The 19,865-nt window shown below is 30.2% G+C and overlaps 1 protein-coding gene across 1 annotated transcript; it reads right to left on the reverse strand.

Moving 5' to 3' along the window:
• Positions 1-1,549: 1,549 nt before the first annotated feature.
• Positions 1,550-19,751, reverse strand: LOC124359491 (myb-like protein AA). The gene is made up of 2 exons (XM_046812259.1): positions 18,790-19,751; positions 1,550-6,371 (listed from the first exon to the last, which is right to left on the reverse strand). Exons 1-2 carry the CDS (start codon positions 18,826-18,828, stop codon positions 4,173-4,175), a joined length of 2,238 nt encoding a protein of 745 aa, XP_046668215.1. The 5' UTR covers positions 18,829-19,751; the 3' UTR covers positions 1,550-4,172.
• Positions 19,752-19,865: the final 114 nt, after the last annotated feature.

Genomic DNA, 19,865 nt, shown 5'->3' on the forward strand with positions numbered 1-19,865 from the left:
ATGATGGGTTCCACCTCAAACCAATTTTAGAAGTAAACCTGATAACATATTTTTATAGCCTTTCAAAGCATCCTGTATCTGAAGTATCTGACTTAAGTACAACTCGTACAGAAATTGAAGGAATTTTTCTTTTGGTGAGGGAAATTTTACATTATCACTTACCTTCATCTCATACTTGTAAAACCCTTAGTGCAAATTATCGCTTGACGTATTTTAACAGTGATTTACTTCCTAAATTTTATATCCTTATATATTAAAATCCTCTTTGATCAAAATAACACAAAGCTAAAATAGATCATAACAGTAGCAAAGTATTTAACCCTAAATGGAGAAAGATGACTAGTGTTTCACAAGAGTCCATTTTGTGTCCTTTACTGTTTTTATTATTTAATAACGATTTAATTCTTAATGTTAAGTCTGACATAGTTCTATTTGCTGATGATACTACCTCTCTTCAAACAGGAATAAACTACACTGATCCAGAATATTCTCCACAATAGCATTAGACAGAGGTGGGACACATCCTTTCACTCTAGAATTGTGTTCGCCAGTTCATTTTACTTTCTGTGTTTTCTGTAATGTTTAAAAAATGTTTTTATTGCTGAATATGAATGACAAATAACTAATCAAAGCTGTCATGATGTACCCTCTCCTCGATGACATGCGAGAAAATAACCATGAGATCAGCAGATAATAATCAAGCTACGTCGAGAGTGGCTGCTGCTTGGGCTTGGATGTGTGACCGCTGAGCGATCCTGTCCTTGCAAGCAGGCCACCTGTCCGGCCATTGGTGGTGGTTCGGAAGTCACCTTTAAGTAGTTGGTCCCCAGGTTAAGTGTTAGAGAGGACTTCTTAGCTCTAACTTCGCCTGGTAAAATAAGACATCTTTAATTTACTTTACTTTATAATAATGAATGCTTGGCAGGTAATAGCACTCATTTAACATCATAGATAGCTTACACCTCATTCCTACAATGCAATGTAAATGTTGATGTTTCATTATTAACAAGTTAATTTTTTTATTAGGTGGAAGTATGCCATACAATATGTTGTGTAACAGTCTTCACGAGGTTGCATGCGAAAAAGGTCAGTTGTATAGCATAGATTGCATTTTTAATTACATGATAACCTAAAAACTGAGAATTATTTTACAAAATTCATTAGACAGGCAAAAAATATATTATTGACTAATGTATGCATAAAGTGGATGAATTTAAACTTAATTTATTTCAATTTTTGTTTTACAATAACAATATAAAACTTTTTTACAGACATTACTTTTTAAATTAGGTAGATAGTTGAGTTTCCATATAAAGAGATTAAGAAGAAATCTATTTTGTCCACGTTTGCTATTTTTGACATTTTACAGATTGTTCTCTAAAATGCAATAATTTACATTAATTTGTCTATATAATTTGTCAGATGAATACAGAAACAAGCTACTTTATGGTGCATATTTTAAAGACAATACAATCAGTATAATTCATGTAAAACTTTACAAAATTTATAGTCATATTAATTATGGTATACATAAAAGAAAAACATAAAGCTGTGTTGTGTATTTTAATAAACTTATAACATCAACTTATAATCATATGTTACAACATATACAACACTTAAACAGCAGAACTTCAATTGAGTAAAATAAAAAATAAATATTACATATTTTACTTTAATCACAAAAGTTCTGTTGAATGTACTTTGTCACATATACTTTGAGTAGATTTAATAGTCTTGGCACTCAGGCAATGTTCATGCCGTTTTCATTTAAACTGCCCTTCTGTAACATTTACAAAAGTGTAATATTTATACCGTGAGTTTTTTGTTTGCTACTAACACTAACAAATTTAGTACAATATTTTCCTCTCAACAACTTGTTTTAAAGACATATAAATATCAAAATAAATTACTTATCATACGCACCAGTTTTATAGTGGGGCATACGCAGGACTGAGGACCCGGATCTTGACCCACTGGCACTGCTTTGTGCTACAAACTCAAAATTGTTGGAGAAATATGTTGGCAATTTCATATGGATAAAAGAATGAGTAAAAGAAAGGATTTGTATAGATCTCTGATCAGTTAGCTGTAAAATATTTGATCTGTTATAGTGTGTTCATCTCTTGGTACATCAAAAGCTTAGCGTAAACATTTGCCAATTCTTGGGTACAGGATGAGAAAAGGTATTTAATAACGACATATTTTCAATTTAATTGTATGCATATTGTTATACTGTAAATAAAATAGGTATACTGACTATTTGTTCTGGAATTTAATTGTAGCAATGTTATCATTTATTTGAAATATTTTAATTAAAATAATTATTGACTAATAAATCAATTTCCCCTTGTCTGAAATAACAAAGTAAGAATTGTATATTATCATAAAGTATGTATCTACTTAAAACATTTATGTTTACATCAATTAAACTTCATCTTATAAACATTTAACCTCATTATTAATGATGCATACCCATATTAGATCAAATAAATGTCACATCTGGCATTAATACAGTATTATATGAAACTTTAGAAACAATTTATTTTGTCAAAGTTTTATTCATTCATTCCTAGTTCATGCAATGGCATTTCATTCTATATTTATGTATATTAGAGACATGGGCTTAAATAAAACTACCCTATCCTTTTCATTATTTAATCCAGTTTATTATTATCTTTTTTTTTGTAAAATAATTATTTATTTGAATATTGTTTTAAAATATAAACAACAATGTTTAAACTTTACAATAAAATAAATAAAAATCTGTAATCTCACATTTAGTGTTAAAACGACGTTAAACCTAAATTACTTCGTCTTTATTTTTTTGATTGTAGAACTAGCAGTTACCCACAGTTTTGCACACAATTTCTTACTAAAAATCATGGACTTAGTGGCCATATTCATTTTAAATTATATTCTAAACACTTCTGAATTAGATGATAATCACTGAAAAATATTCCAATCTGCTGAATATTTCGCCCTGAAAAAGTTTTTATGAGTAACGTGAAACAACTCGAATTTCTCCACGATATTTCATTATTTACGACTTCAGTAACAATGAAATTATTTTAGGAGAAATTATTGACATGGTGAAATCCTGAAGTCAATTTTTAGCTTTGGTTAACATACTCATTATGTAACAAATAATAGGGCTCTGTGTCGTTTTGAAATGGAAGTTGATTTTGCGTTGATGCCCCAATCATAAATATATATAAGTTACACTTACACAAGCCTGAGAAGCCTATTTCAATCAAAAAATGTATACCTATGATCATTACAGTTTATTCTGGACTAAGGTATTTCTGGTGCTATAGTTGTGTTTGTCTAAAAGGCTTTCAGTCAAAAAACAACTAAGATGTGTTTTATGACTGTCTTTAAATCTATAGCAAAAGTTAGATAGTAACTTTGTCTTTGATATGTGCATTACACTAATGATAAAGCACTACAAAGTTAATGTTTCCTCAAATTTAAAATTTAAAGTATATTTTTACTAAAACTTCCTACTTTATTATCTGGATAATACTGGACTTCTGTGCTAATCGGTGATTACAAAGAAGTTTAAAAAAGAAGTGCTGTTAATCTTAAGCTTACTCTACTAATACTATCAACACAAAGAAATTTAAAATGGCACTTAAATTAATAAAACATTTGATTGTGTTGTCACATTATAAGTTTACAAAGAACAAAGGGAATTTTCAAGACCAACGGGGCGTATTCCAAAGGGATTTTTAAAATAGTAATAGACCTGTATGTTAACCAGGGACCCTAAGAATGCCCATGTAAATTTTCAATACAATTGCTCCGGTAGTTTTTGATTAACACACACTTGAATACACAGACAGACACTGTTAAATTTTTGTATAATAATGTAGATTATGGAAGATATCTTATTTTAAAGGTACAATTAATTCCTTATTAAGCATTAATACTTAATGTTGTTTTTTACTTTTATTTATTTTAAAAATTATTTTTTTTACTTTTTTAATTAAATATTCAAAAAAGATAAAATTTCCTAGAAAAACTAAAATTTTTGAATATGTATTAACTATACCCTTATAAAATGAGTAATGCCCCATAATTCTACAACAAAAAATAAGAGAACTTTCATTATCCAAAACAAATTCAAAGTTCTTTCACTAAAACAAGCTCTTAACATTTAATCACAACATTTTTTACTCTGTTACTGGTCCACGAATTATTTTTATAGCCCCAGTTTGGATCTGTTTTGATACTGTGGGATAACTGAACTCTCCATCATCTTCATCTTCATAATTCTGAAAAGTCTGAGGGATAAATGCTTGTACAAACGTTGGGTTAGGACTAACGGAAACAGTACTGTGCTTCTGTTGTTCCACACCATATGGTGTTACTTGGACATTTTGCTGTTCATTCTTCGAAAATTGTTGAAAATTATGTTGAGTAAGATTTGTGTTTTCGTCTGGGTTAAATTCGTATTTTCTGTGATGATTTACAGCATCAGCGGATATTCCTTGTGAAAATGGTTGGTAATGTTTTGGAGCTGCAAATCTCTGAGATGCAGCTGAAGACTCAGTAGGTATTTGGGGCATTCCCAATTTACTATTGTGCATAGGCTGTTGTTGACAGTTCTGAGTTTGTTGAAAACTATCTTCATATTCATATTTGTTGTGTTGATTTACAGCATCAGAAGACATTCCTTGTGGAAATGATTGGTAGTTCCCTGGAAGTGCAAATCTCTGAGATGCAGCTGAAGACACAGTAGGTTTTTGAGAGATTCCCAATTTACTATTGTGCATGGGTTGTAGTTGATAGTTCGGAGTTTGTTGAGAACTATCTTGAATAAGTTTTGTGTTTTCGTCTGGGTTGAATTCATATTGTCTGTGTTGATTTACAGCATCAGAAGACATTCCTTGTGGAAATGATTGGTAGTTCCCTGGAAGTTCAAATCTCTGAGATGCAGCTGAAAACACAGTAGGTTTTTGAGAGATTCCCAATTTACTATTGTACATGGGTTGTTGTTGATAGTTCGGAGTTTGTTGAGAACTATCTTGAATAAGTTTTGTGTTTTCGTCTGGGTTGAATTCATATTGTCTGTGTTGATTTACAGCATCAGAAGACATTCCTTGTGAAAATGGTTGGTAGTGTTTTGGAGCTGCAAATCTCTGAGATGCAGCTGTAGACTCAGTTGTAGGTACTTGAGAGATTCCCAATTTACTATTGTGCATGGGTTGTTGTTGATAGTTCGGAGTTTGTTGAGAACTATCTTGAATAAGTTTTGTGTTTTCGTCTGGGTTGAATTCATATTGTCTGTGTTGATTTACAGCATCAGAAGACATTCCTTGTGAAAATGGTTGGTAGTGTTTTGGAGCTGCAAATCTCTGAGATGCAGCTGTAGACTCAGTTGTAGGTACTTGAGAGATTCCCAATTTACTATTGTGCATGGGTTGTTGTTGATAGTTCGGAGTTTGTTGAGAACTATCTTGAATAAGTTTTGTGTTTTCGTCTGGGTTGAATTCATATTGTCTGTGTTGATTTACAGCATCAGAAGACATTCCTTGTGAAAATGGTTGGTAGTGTTTTGGAGCTGCAAATCTCTGAGATGCAGCTGTAGACTCAGTTGTAGGTACTTGAGAGATTCCCAATTTACTATTGTGCATGAGTTGTTGTTGATAGTTTGAAGCTTGTTGGAAACTATCTTGAGTCACTTTTATGTATTCATCTGGGTTATATTCATATTTTTCGAGTTGATGTACATCAGGAGATAATTGTTGAGGATATTGGTAGTTCTTTAAAATGTTTGTGCTCTGAAATTCAGTACAGGGAGCAGTCTCAATAGATGGTTGATATACTTTCAGAATTTCCTTTTGTTTGGGTTGTTGGTTAACATTTAGGGTTGTGTACTGTGAATTTTGTTGTTGTTCATTGCAGTTTGTTTTATCAATAAATGTTTCTGGCATCATAGCAGGTGGTTCTCTTTCTGGGCTTTGATACAACTTAATAGGTCTCTCATCTTGTGTTGGGTATCGATTTGGAGATGAAGCAAATTCATGCTTTTGATATTGATTTGAAAATACTTTCTGATCTGGTTTTAGATTTGAAAGATCATTTGAAAGCAACTCTTGCTTGTGTTGTCGTATAGAAGGGTATGATGATGAAGGTTGTATTGATTCCAATGATAGGTCTTGAGTGCTATCCCCACCTTCACCATCTGAATCTATAGATGGCCCATTGCTGTTGGTTTGCTCAACTTTATTAGGGTTTGAAGAGAAAAGGTTTCTGATCAGTTGGTGAAGGACCTCTTTGTTGATGAATACTTGCTTGTCACCATCACTTGATGTCCTTCTAATGAGACTACCAGAAGGAAGTGGTTGGGGGAAAATGTTGCATGAGCCCTGTAAAAATAAAATTAGTTTTAATTGGTCTAAACATAAAATAAACAGTTAATAAATTATGTTTGAACACATTTGATTCTTCTAATAAATTGATTATATTATAAATCCATTGCAGGAAGGAATATAAGTAGCTAATAAAATAACTAAAAATCTTGTTGGTAGGCATACAAGAAAACCAAATGAACATAACCAAGAGCTCTTAAAAGAGAAATAAAGAACCATACATAGGGTAGTTAAACTATATGAAATCTCAACCAGATATAGTGATGATATAGAATGTTTGTCAATTTGTCTAATCATGGGATTAATTGATTCAATCTTTTAAAATGCCATTTATGTAGAAAGAACTCCATTTAAAATAATAGGGGGAAAGCTATTCGATTGATGATAAAAAATTTCATTACAATGACATTTGAAGTAAATCGAGAAACAAACTGAAAAATATGAAGATCTTTAGAGGAACCCAAAACTTGCTCCAAAGGTCTCCTTTGATTATTATAAAAAAATACATATAGGGTAGAGTGAATTTCTCCTGTGGTGGAACTTTCCAAGCTACTAAACTAGTTCTACAGAAAATACAAACATGGAGAAGATAGAACATAGATCCATTTTACCTACGCAATTATTACAGTTTTGTTGTCGTACATCAACATCTCAATTTTTCTAAGTGCAGACCCTTAAGTAAATTAATCAGAGCAATGCATAATTATTACATTTTAAACTAACAATGCAGTGAAAACAGCTCTTCTTCACCCATTCTCTGCAGATTATAATGCTGGGCTGGCTCAATTCAGAGCTAAAAAAACAAGCAAAATTGATGTGACATTGAGAGGTGATCATAGTTCTAAATGTGGTATGAAACTTGTAAAGACATTCAGATTGTTTTTTGACAGTTTTGATCTTCAATCGAGATTATTTTCATAACATAGGAATCTGAATTACATTGCAGTCATTATTATTTAACATTCCATCAACGTTTTTCAAGAATGGTGTTGTTTATATTGATGTAGTACTTCATGATTCACAAGGCCACGAAACTTGGGGAGTCTTAGTATCTGTGCGAGAGGCTTGAGACATTCTTTGCTGACTTGGATATTTTACACCGCAGTAACCATTATGAAAGACACAGCTCACTACTACAGAGTGAGGCTGGAATTGGCTAAGATTTTTTTCCATACCATAGACCAAAGATTTATCTTTCTAAATCCCTCATAAATATTGCATCTGGGCATAATTTTAAGAACAAATTTGAATTTTTTTTTTAATTGAGTCATTAGGTAGTTTCCATAAGTTAGCCATTACCAACATTCTTAATTTTAAGCATTAAAGTTTGCATCTACTAAAATTTAAAATTACTCTTCAAAACATTTATTACATATTGAGAAACAATAAAAAGCATTTTTTATCACAATCAGAAGGAATGTTCAAGAAAAATCCTTAGCTGAGGACTTATTTTTAGAGTAAAAACTAAAAATACAAATTAAAAGATTTATTCAAGTATTTAGCAACCAAATCTGAATGCCATATTTGGTCAAAATTAGATTATTTTATCAGGATTTATGTTTACAGACAATTGCACAGGTTAACATTTTCACAAAATCCAACTCTTTTACTCTAATAGCTTCACTTATAATAATGAGTACATAAATTGAAGTATTTTAAAGAAACAAAAATAATGAAAAACTAAAACTGTTCTGACACATATTAATTATATTTTTTAATAAAGACATTTCCCATACTTCTATGACCATTAATAAGGGTGTAAAATTGTTTGCAGTTTTCTTATGGGACTAAAATCAAAATGGCTACCAGTACAGTCGACTCTTAAAGAGAAATCAGAATTCTTAGTAATACAAAATGTATCAATTCAGATTTGGAAAGGACTTAAGGCACACACAACTTCAGCAACAGACATTAAGTATTGATAATTGTAAGATTAAACAAATGCATATAGTAGTAATATGATTTTCCTAGTTGGAAATAATACTTAATCATTCTAATAGTGATTTTCCAACTTTTTAAATTTTATCATATATTTTTGGACATCTTAAAGTTGCAAAAATCATTGAAATAAATTATTTTTGCTAATGTTGCAAGGAATGCATTTACTGAATAAAAGAGAGGATAAACTCAATCATACAATGGTGCCTTGCTCTACTTTTTTGTTGTGTTTATTTCAAACATTCTAGTATTGTCAGCACAGCTACTTCCAGCAGCGACTACACCAGCAATGCTTGCATTCTTCAGTAAGACATCACTTCGGCTTCAAGCAACAAACCGAAGCATTTTCAACTATCATGTCCATCTCCTTTGCTGCTGGATTGTATTTTCTTGAGCGGCAAATAAATGTTGTATTTTTACCATTGTACATATTTTACAAGTAAAATCTTGGTATTGAAATTCAGATACAATTTGTTAAAATACATGGCAATAATATTTTACATAATGATTAGAGGAATATTAAGAAACTGTATAGCTTCACAAAACTGCATCTTAATTTTAAAAAGTATATAAAGTACTATAACAAGTAATCAAATAAAATAGAGACCATTCTGAACTAAAACATAGACAAATAGAATCTGAATAAATGAATATTTACATAACAGAAATCTGTAGTTTTCACATGCTTAGTGTCACCATTACAAGAGTTAATTAATTAATTAGAAACTAGAAAAACAATATCATCTATTAAATATTACAATTTAATTTTTTTGATAGTTTTTTTACGCGTTTAATCCCAGCCCAAACCAGAGGTGGTATAACACTTGAAACCCGAAACTTCGTTTTATAGCTAATTGTATTCATTTAGCATTACAATTCCTGAGTATTATCAACTTTGTGAATAAATAATTTTTCGATATAAAAAGTAATGACTATACCATGGTGTCATTCGTACTAACAGTGTTGAAATGCCTCATATTGACTAAATAGTAGAATTTAATCTATTGATATGTGGACTTGTATTAGTTTATATAGATGTTGCTAAACATCATAATTTCAATAAATATTTGTGATTCAATATTTATTGAAATTAAATTAGGCTATTGCCACTTATATAAATTTAGTAAACATCATAATTCTTATAGATAAAAGTTACTTTTTGCATAAAAGTACTATCCAAGTCATGTGATAATAACAGCTAGCTTATAGCAGCTAAAATTCAGTTTATAAAAATCTTAAAATACTTTGAAGACTAATTTCTAGAAACTAGTCATTTGGGTATTATCAAAGTCTACTATATACAGTTACTAAGCTTTGGTGCAAAAGTCCAACAAGCAGATGACATTAAGCGCAACCTGGCGGTTAGCAAGCACATCGCTGTTCTCATCAACTATCAGTCGTTAACATTGTCCTCTTTGAGTGTTTTATTGTATTTAATGGTCAATCTCACGTTAAATTGTATTTATTGTGAGGTAATGTATGCAGTGCAATTAATTCTACAATTAACAGAAAGAAATCACCAGAGTTGTCATTTTTTAGAATACCGAAAGATGCAAAATGATCTAGAAAATGGGTTGTATATAGTAGGAGGGAAGATTTACCTAACAAACATTAATTTATTGTATCTTCATGTCAATATAAAGTTTTATTCGTGGCATTTTGAACTCTCTTAATCTATATATATAAAAATGAATGTTTGTATGTTTGTCCTTTATGGAATCGTGAACTATTGGACCGATCATGATGAAAATTTGTACGTATATGTATTTTTCCACGGAGAAGGTTTATAAGCTATGCCCATCCCTTTCCCGATTCAGGATTCCGCCCCACTGGTTACAGAAATACCCATAAGAAATGCATTGCAGCAAACATATGTTAACGTCTTTTCAAATTTTTAATCAGCTGTTCTTTGTAAACATATATTACACTTATAGTTTTAAAGCATAGAGTAAGCTTAAGAGAAACGACAAATTTTGTTTAAACTGTTTTTGCAATCACTGTTAAACATAGACTTTACTATCCAGATAATACAATTCAAATTTGACGTAAAAATTCACCTTTAACTGCAATATTTATTTAATATAAACCATGCTCATGCTTGATCAGAAGAGTAATGCAGATATCATAATTACTATCTTACGTTGGCTACAAATATAAAGAATGTTATAAAATCAACCTTAGTTGTTTTTTTTCGACAGAAGTATGGTTCTCAAAACTCCGTGTGTACATATTCTCTCGATCGAGACAACAAAGCAAGCTCAATCGTGGCATCGGAGATATAACTAATTTAATCTAAAATTTATTATAGTAAAAAAAAAATTTACTAAGTAATATAAGGACTTCGGTTCTTAAGATTTGCGTGCGAAGCCGTGGGTAACAGCTAGATAGAGGCAGGAATATGGTACATACCTTCATAATACGCCCAAGAGGCTCACGATGGAACGACTATCAATTATCTCAGCAATGTTTAGAATGTGATAGAAAAAGAATAAGTGAATATAGTGTACTGTTTTCAACGGGAAATTGCGTGCGAAGCCGCGGGCAACTTTTGCAAAAAATTATTGAAATGCGCAGCAAAGCGCGCCGGGCCCGCTAGTAGAATATAAATAAAAATAAATTAATATGGAATGCAATTCCCACACTCTTTTTGGTGTTTCTGGCAAACCACCCACGTTAATGTCCAAGAGAAAACTTTAAAGTTAAACTAACCTCCCTGTTAAAAGAATTAAAACTAAATTGGAAATATAGACTGAAAATATTAGTAGGGCTAATAGCTTGAATTCAACATATTCTGATAAAATTCAACTGAACTTTATCAAAAACCCGAGCAAGAACTTTTACTAATAAATTAAAACTATATATGTTTATATACAATTGTAACATAAATCTTATTTAACATACATATCCTTTAATTTTGATTCTATGACATAAATAGCTATATATATATATACATATATACAGGGTGTCAATTAAGTCTGGAACCTCTTTTTTTTAATTTTTGAGCCATAATAGAAAGAAATACCAAAGTTCACATGTGCTTAGTGGTGATAGTAACGCACATATCTACCCAATTACCGACCGGATAATCCCTTTGGGGGACGGTCCACAAGGAGTCAGACAAAATTCTTAAATAGCAGCATAGGTCAAGTTTGGTATCAAATTAAAGTTCTTACTTAGCAGAGTACAATGCCGCAAACCGGACATAAAAAGTTGGATTCATTCAGTAGTTATAGCTATTTGAATTTTACAACAATTGAACAATGTAAATTATTAAGTATTACAAGTAAACACCAATTTATAAGTACCTGTGATCAAAATAAGTGTTCAAAATGTTCCCCTCCCATCATCTGACAATGTAGTAATCGAAGCCAGGAACCAATAATTATTACCAATAACACAACTACTGTTAGAATGTGAAAGTGGCAGATTGAGTCATACACAGCATCTACAGAAACTTAACGTTTGGGCAGGTATTATAGAAAATCAAATTATAGGCCCATTATTTATCAATGGTAATTTAAATGGTGACTCGTATCTAGCAATGCTCCAAAATGAGATAATTCCTGCACTACAAGCTGCTCTTGGTCAACAATTTCAAAGAATTTATTTCCAACAAGATGGCGCGCCACCACACTTTGCTCTCCTTGTTAAAGAATACTTGGATACAATATTCCTTCACAGATGGATTGGAAGACGTGGTGCAGTAGAGTGGCCTGCTCGTTCCCCTGATTTATCTCTGCTGGATTTTTTTCTTTGGGGATACCTCAAAGATAAAGTTTATCGTACTAAGCCTCGAGATTTGGCGCACCTAAGAAATCTCATAGTCCAAGAACCTCAAGATATTCCTCGTGACTACCTTCAAAATGCAGTGGATGGCTTTTACAACCGCCTAGGACATTGCCAGACGATGGTAGGGGAACATTTTGAACACTTACTTTGATCACAGGTACTTAAAAATTGGTGTTTACTTGTAATACTTAATAATTTACATTGTTCAATTGTTGTAAAATTCAAATAGCTATAACTACTGAATGAATCCACCTTTTTATGTCCGGTTTGCGGCATTGTACTCTGCTAAGTAAGACCTTTAATTGGATACCAAACTTGACCTATGCTGCTATTTAAGAATTTTGTCTGACTCCTTGTGGACCGTACCCCAAAGGGATTATCTGGTCGGTAATTGGGCAGATATGTGCGTTACTATCACCAGTAAGCACGTGTGAAATTTGGTATTTTTTTATATTGTGGTTTAAAAATTAAAAAAGAGGTTTCAGACTTAATTGACACCCTGTATATATATATTCTACCTCATAATTTAAACATAGTCTAAACCGTTTAATAATAAACAGGGCTCTGAGTAATGCAATATAAATAAAAAAATAACATTTAGCAACAGTTTTTGTCTAATGGGTAAGAACAAGCATTAATCTCCATATAAACGAATGTAGTAATCAGCTCTGAGCTTGAGTGTCACTGTGCCAGACAACAAAACTCACTAATAAGCTGTGCAACTATATTTAGTGGACTGTGGTATTATTAAATAAACATGTTTTATAGCTGTTAGCAAGATATATTATAAAAAAGTAAAAAATTGTGTGGTTAATACAAACACATGTACACGTCATCATGGTGTCACCCATACTGAACATATAAATATCTTCTAAAAAATTTTACTGGAAGGCATGGTATACTTATTACCTTGTAGTATTATATGACATGCTTAATGCATGTTGATAAAATTTTGGTTTACTCTATCTAAGAATCAATGCTAACGATCATAGCACTGTGACCTACTTGATCTAGACTATGTTAGCCTAATTAAAACCCAGCTCATGTTTTGGCATAATACTTGTTAACATATTTATGTAATAATAAATACCAATTGTAAAAAAACTTGAAAGATATTATGTTACAGGAGCTAAGAAAAAAGCATATTATTCTGTTGAGGAATCTTGTAATGGTTTGTCAAGTTTTTAGTTAGATTTTTATTAATACATAAATCATGTAGGATGGCAATACAAAATTCTTGATTCTCATATATAGTGTAAAAGTATACTGATACAGTTGGTTATCTTGTACTGTTTGTAAACTGTACAAAAATATAACTGCAATCTCCCCAAAAGCCTATTTCATCACTTGTACCAAGGTTTTTCATAAAGCCAATTCTGATTAGAATTCATGCCAAAAAGTATCGAGTTAAAGCAATATATGCAATCCCTCCTAGTACCATAGGTACCTCCATCTGTCTGACTTTCATAATCCCTATTTGATGCTTGGTAAGTTATAAAGCTTGTATTTTGTATTATCCCTGCCATTTCAGTAGCTTTCCATTATAAGTTGAGTGAGAAGTGCATTGCATGAGTCTGAATACCTTTATTCATGCATGGTGTTAAGAGTACACAAGCTGGTCATAAGGTAGACTAAAAGATTACTGGTTTACCACTGTGGGCCAGAGAAATTAACAGTTTCATGGAAATTTTGAATTTGTAAAGAGTTAAAAATGTCATTGTCTTAATAGCATGAATAGACACCACTGTCATAATCTCAAATTACATAGTTTAGTTATTACTCAACTTCATCTCTTTCTACAAGAACACACACTACAATGTGAAAATGAATTTCACACACATTCTATAGAGTGGATCCTCCCGAAGAACACCGACTCTGTGAAGATGTTTCCTTAGGGACCATGTCCAGTAATTAAACCCAACACCTTCAATGCTGCCTGATTATCTATGAAAATGCTAATCGTCTTACTCCTATATTACAGACGAAGATTCTCACAAGCACACTCCATAATTGTTGTAACTTCCGTCTGTGTAACTGCATGAAATAAAAATTCATCTACAATATACAAATAATATAATTGGTATGAAATAAGCAAGATGATACTGGGAAGGTTGGGCAACTCTGTAAGGCCAACTTACATTGGAAGTAGTACAAAGTGCTCCTGTAATTCAGCTAGTTTGAAATTGAATTTTCAACATAATTTTAACATTATTTAACACTGTGCATGATTTATATCATGACCATTCCTTATGAATAGCCATAAAGAAAACAAGTGTCATTGTTGAATTTGTTTCAAAAAAATTTTAATTATAATTTTTGATAGTTTTCTTGTACAAACTTTTTAAGCCAAAACATTTTTGAAGACTGTCCATTTATTATGACACTTTACACAGCCTCTTAATTAAATATGCTAATTATGATCAAACCACCCAACAAATTAGTTGAGTTTTTATTATGTGGTTATTAAAAATATTGTGCATATATTATTTTAAACTACTGTTTTCAGCCAAACAGACAATAATAATCTCTGATAATTTAGAGAAACGTGAGATTTTTGTGGAAATTTACTAAACAGATTTGTTAATGTTTTTTTTTTTTTTTCAATTTTATAAAAGATGTTTGTGAACATGTGTACCTACATGTTTATAACCACCAATAAATATTTTTAGAAAGCAGCAATTGATCATGCTGAAATTTGGAATGTAGTAAATTGGTAAATATTTCATTCAATAATTTAATTTTTTAATACATTTAAGTGATTAATTTATAGTAATGAAGAATAATGAAGAATTTACCATCAAATCACCTTCTGAGCCCTTGTACTAGGAGCTTTTAAAATGAATAACGTACTTAGGTATTCATAACGGTTTTAACCGAATCCAAGAAAGGTTAGAAAATTGGCTTAACCCTGCAACTGGCTTTAAGCGATTATCGACGCATTAACTGCAGTTTCAAAATGGCACTAAGCTATTTTCGACGCATTAACTATGTCGTAATATGATCTCTCACAGCAAGTCTATTTTTACTTTGTTTGAAGTAAAACATACGTAAGTCTAAAGATAAAGATTCAAGGTTTCATATTATATCATAAAACGCTCTATAGTTAAGTTAAATCTTTCATTATAAAATTCTAAACTTGGATGTTCACATTTCCGATTGCCATTTGTTTGCGTAATTTCCGAACAAGTTAAAATTACCGTATGTTTATAAAAATTCCCTATCGTGAGTTTACGTTCTACACGATCGTAAGTGTCGTCATTGAAAACAGTGTATTCTTGGCTTTCAGGAACATCTTTTAAATAGCCAGTAGGAAAATAAATGTTTTTAAAATAAGCGTTTGAAAAGCTCGTGTTTTGTAAAATCCCAAAATGCCTAATGCGTCGAAAATAGCTTCATTAAATTTTGTTATTTTTGTTACTTTATTGTTGTCTGGAAATAGTGAAAATCATACCAAAACAAAGAAGAAGAATTGCTCTAAGCAACAGTATAATAGACAACGAAGAATATGAACTAGTATTTTATTTTTGTTCTTTTGCGCAATCACCGACTTAGCCAGTAGAGAAGAAACAACGCATCGCATGGTTGCCGTGTTGATTTCTTTGTTGTTATTGCGCCATTGCCGGTATTAGTGTATCGCTTGCTATTTATTTGGATATTTTAGACTTTTAGTGTGTATAAATAAAAGTTTGTTTTTTGTTTTTTTTAATTAGTGAAGTGAAAAATGTGTTTTAGCAAATAGGTTGGATTTTTGTGAAACTGATAATAAGCCTATGTTCACGTAGGTTTAGTGTTTTATTATTTTGTAGACAACTTAATTTTAATTAAAATTAAATTTTGATTTAAATTTATGCAAAGGTATTTATTATAAAAGTAAAAAAGTTTTTTTTACTTTTTCTGAGGGTATTAGCGTTTTATTTCTATGACCATAGCTTGTTTTATTTTTTTAACAAAAAAATAATAGAGATAAAAATACATTGTACATTTTTTAAAACTTCAATAAACGTACTATCTTTGTAAATAATATTTGGATGAAAAGAAAATTGTTAGCTAAAAAAGTTAGGCATTTATTTCACAATTTTGACTTTTGTAAAAATTAAAAAAAAAGTTTCTTGCCATATAAAAATATCTTATACAATGTAAACTTCTATAAATATCATATTTTTCTCTTCTACATATATTTATCTCTTAGAAAAAAATATTTGTTCATCCAATAGATTCCAAAATGTCACAATGGTATACATAATAGTGCTATACAAACTTTTTTTCAGATTTTGTAGTTTTTATAGATATATTATCCAAAAGTACCAATAAACTTCTTTTACCTAAATATTTTTTTTTTATTTGTAATTGAGGTACATAAGCAAACTTTTGTATATTTTAAAATTATTCTAAAAACTTTCATATTACCTGAGAGGGTGCTATACATTTTGAGAAAAAATTTATTCTGTACTAATATTTTTACGTTAATCTGTAAAAAAATAAAAGTATATTAAATGATTCAATCTTTAATATTTTTTTGGGAAACTGCATTTATTTCTAAAGACATTGATGTTTTTAAAATGTTTTTATCTTAAAAAATAGATGAGCAGTGATTAAAATACAAAACCCTTACAAAATCACCAAAAAGTGCCTGCCATTTTGGGAAAAATGATGGCCAGTTCCAGGGTTAATATTTTGTAAACACATATATACTGCCACAACTTCCTTTTTAAATTAAATTTTTTTTAATTAAAGCATATATTTTTGAGAAAATAAGTTAATTGAATATATTATACAGACTATTTTCCTTTTATCAGATTTTATCACACACGTTTGATAAGAGTTATGATGGACTTGACTACAAGACAAACAACTGACCATTTATATATTTGTAACATTTTAAAATCTGTTTATAAAAGTTCATTTTACTTTTACATATTATTTAATATTGAAGATTCATCGAACACTTTTAATAAAAATTTATTTGCTTTCCCTAACCTTAAACAAACCTTGTTTTTTAAAGATTTGTATACAACTTTAAAACAGATTAAAAATTCTTTTAACACATTCACCTGTAGTGTGACATGTTTTAAGAGTTTTGCAAGTATATGTTAAAAGTAAATAATCAGTACATAACAATTAACAATGAGCCAAATATTATACAGTGTAACCCAAAACTCTACCAATATTTTCATGTATTATTTCTGGACCAAAGACAAATCAAAATTTCATATTAAACTTTTGAAAACTCAATAACTTCCCAAGTAGCCAACATTTTGATTTTCCACTTAAGTATTTTTAATTTGAGAACACGTTGTTGTAATGAGGTCATATTTGGTATATAGCTTTATAACGCAAAGGCCTAATTACAGAAAAATGGCATTATTGAGATATTTACGCTTAATGTTTTTATGAAGAACTTTGAAAGGAAAGCTTCTAAAAAATTCTCAGGAAAATCAACAGAATAATTAAATAATTACAATCGCTTACCATTGATTGCATGTTGAGAAGTCAACTGTATTTTTGCGAAACAAAATTCTTTGTTTACTTTTCTCATATTCAGCAGCACAGCATAGCACTTCACTTAACTCACTCAAATAAACATTCAAAATATACAAAATAAAGACGAACTTGTTACAAATAAAAAATATATAAACTTGCACATTTATTTTGTAGAAAAACGATTCCAGTTGACAATATACATAGCTAAAATCATTTAATCTAGTGATAGCATTTAGGAAAAAATAAAGACAGCATGTGGACAAATTATTAGTGCTGCTTTTCTAGTTTTTTAATATATAAAATACATTGTGAAACATCATAATTTATGGATGTTATGTAGTTTGCTGTTCAGCAACCTACACCTCAAACCTAACCTCATGTCAGCATTTTGAGAGTTGCTAGGTCAACATATGAAGAAATTAAATTATAAATATATTATTAATTAATTTTAATATATTACTCTAATAATTCATTTAATTAAGGACTTGCCATTACTGTTGTCTTAATATTCTATCATTATAATATTCTGTCATATTTTAAGTAATAATGAGTTTTTTAATTTAATGTAATAATTATTTTGCTTCTTTTTATCATGTTTTCTTATTCTATAATACATTTTACTAAGATGTAAAACACCACGATAATCCGCCAATTTGTGATCACTTTTGGAACAATTTGTAGAAGTGAAATGTGCAACAAATAGTTTTAAACTGGCGATGTTTGGAATTAACCGCAAGTGGTATAAATAGCTCTAAAGAAATAAGGTAACATTAGTTAATATTAAAACACCTTGATTTTTAGGTATTCAGGCAATTAACGCACAATATACTATTAGTTACTATTAGTCTTAGTTAACTAACGGCATAATGGAATGGTTAAACAATATATTTCATCATGATGCAGTTCTAAATCAGAAATGCTAATTTTAATGTATAATCAATTAGCTTGAAAGGTAGTTTTAAAAGAATTACCAATTGAATGAACACAAAATAAAATGATATGATTACTTCTATTTTTCTTCCTTAAAGGATTATTAGGATATTGCATAATTTACATCTCACAAGATATAAATAACATGAATCAGACAAGAGAATATTCACAACTAAAGCTAAATCATATATTAATCATACGCTAAGTGTAAATAAGAGTATCATATATATATATATATATATATATATATATATATATATATATACAGAATGTTTACCAATGCAACTAGAGAGAGAAACAAGCTGAGGTGGATCATGACGGCTATGTAGACAATATGTGACCATCTTCATTAATCTATGTCCTTGTGTTATCCTTGCTGAGACAGCTTTGACTGTAACTGCTCTGCCATCACGTACTCTGAACACTCGGGACTCGGCCTTTATCTCTCATTTACAATAATACCAATTCATTTCAGCATGTCACTTTATATGAATATACACAATGAAAATTGCTATATGCTTAGATTAATTTTACTACATTTTAAGAACTAAGAAATTTTAAAATAATTGTCGTTTTACCATGTAAACATTTACAATTAAAATTCAATATGCCGACAAAACATTCAACTGAAGAATTACTCTTCTATTACCTCCTATATATCTGTATGTAATAAAAATTAGAAATTTTCTGTGAGCTTTGAATAACAAACTTTTATGGAAGGACCACCAATCTTTGTGTCAGGTTAACAATAACAAAGCATCTTGCCTTCACTTATTACATCTTGAAAAAACAATGGTGTCTCCTCTATCTGGTACCATATTCACCATTTCCAAATGAAGTTCATTATTCATTTTATATCTTTCACCTTTGAGGATATTTTTAACCGTCTACCATACTATACAATTAGTATGAGTTTGTTTAGAACAATGTGTATATTTATTTAGAACAACTAATAAAAACAAGGTAATGTTACGAAACCAGGTAATAATTTGAATGAGGCAAGATGTAACTTTTATTAAATCTGCATTTTATTTTTTTAAACATCTTCTTTATATAATGTTTCTCCATTTATTCTCCATAAATTATTTTATAACATAATGTACGCCTTATAACTCACAGATGTTTATAGAGTTTCCATTTGATTTGGTCTCTGTGATAAATAAATGAGATATAAATAAATGATAGATAAATGAGAACACCAAACATGAGGAAGATAACTACTATCATCACTATGGGAGACCTGAGCATTGTCTAGTACAAGCAATCATAAAATAAGCATTATAAACTAATTGGGGAAGAAAACAGCTTGAATCATTCACTTGTAAAAACACAGGATGAGTAAAACCACTGGAA

This window comes from Homalodisca vitripennis, chromosome 4, assembly GCF_021130785.1.
Source record: "Homalodisca vitripennis isolate AUS2020 chromosome 4, UT_GWSS_2.1, whole genome shotgun sequence".
Classification (NCBI taxonomy): Eukaryota; Metazoa; Arthropoda; class Insecta; order Hemiptera; family Cicadellidae; genus Homalodisca; species Homalodisca vitripennis.

Bases quoted from the DNA above. Each gene is read 5' to 3' on its own strand.
- LOC124359491 (XM_046812259.1), bottom strand. From the start codon at position 18,828: ATGATCCACCTCAGCTTGTTTCTCTCTCTAGTTGCATTG. The intron at 6,372-18,789 runs GTAAACATTCTG...TTATTTTTACAG, and splicing joins TTCTCTCTCTAGTTGCATTG to GGCTCATGCAACATTTTCCC.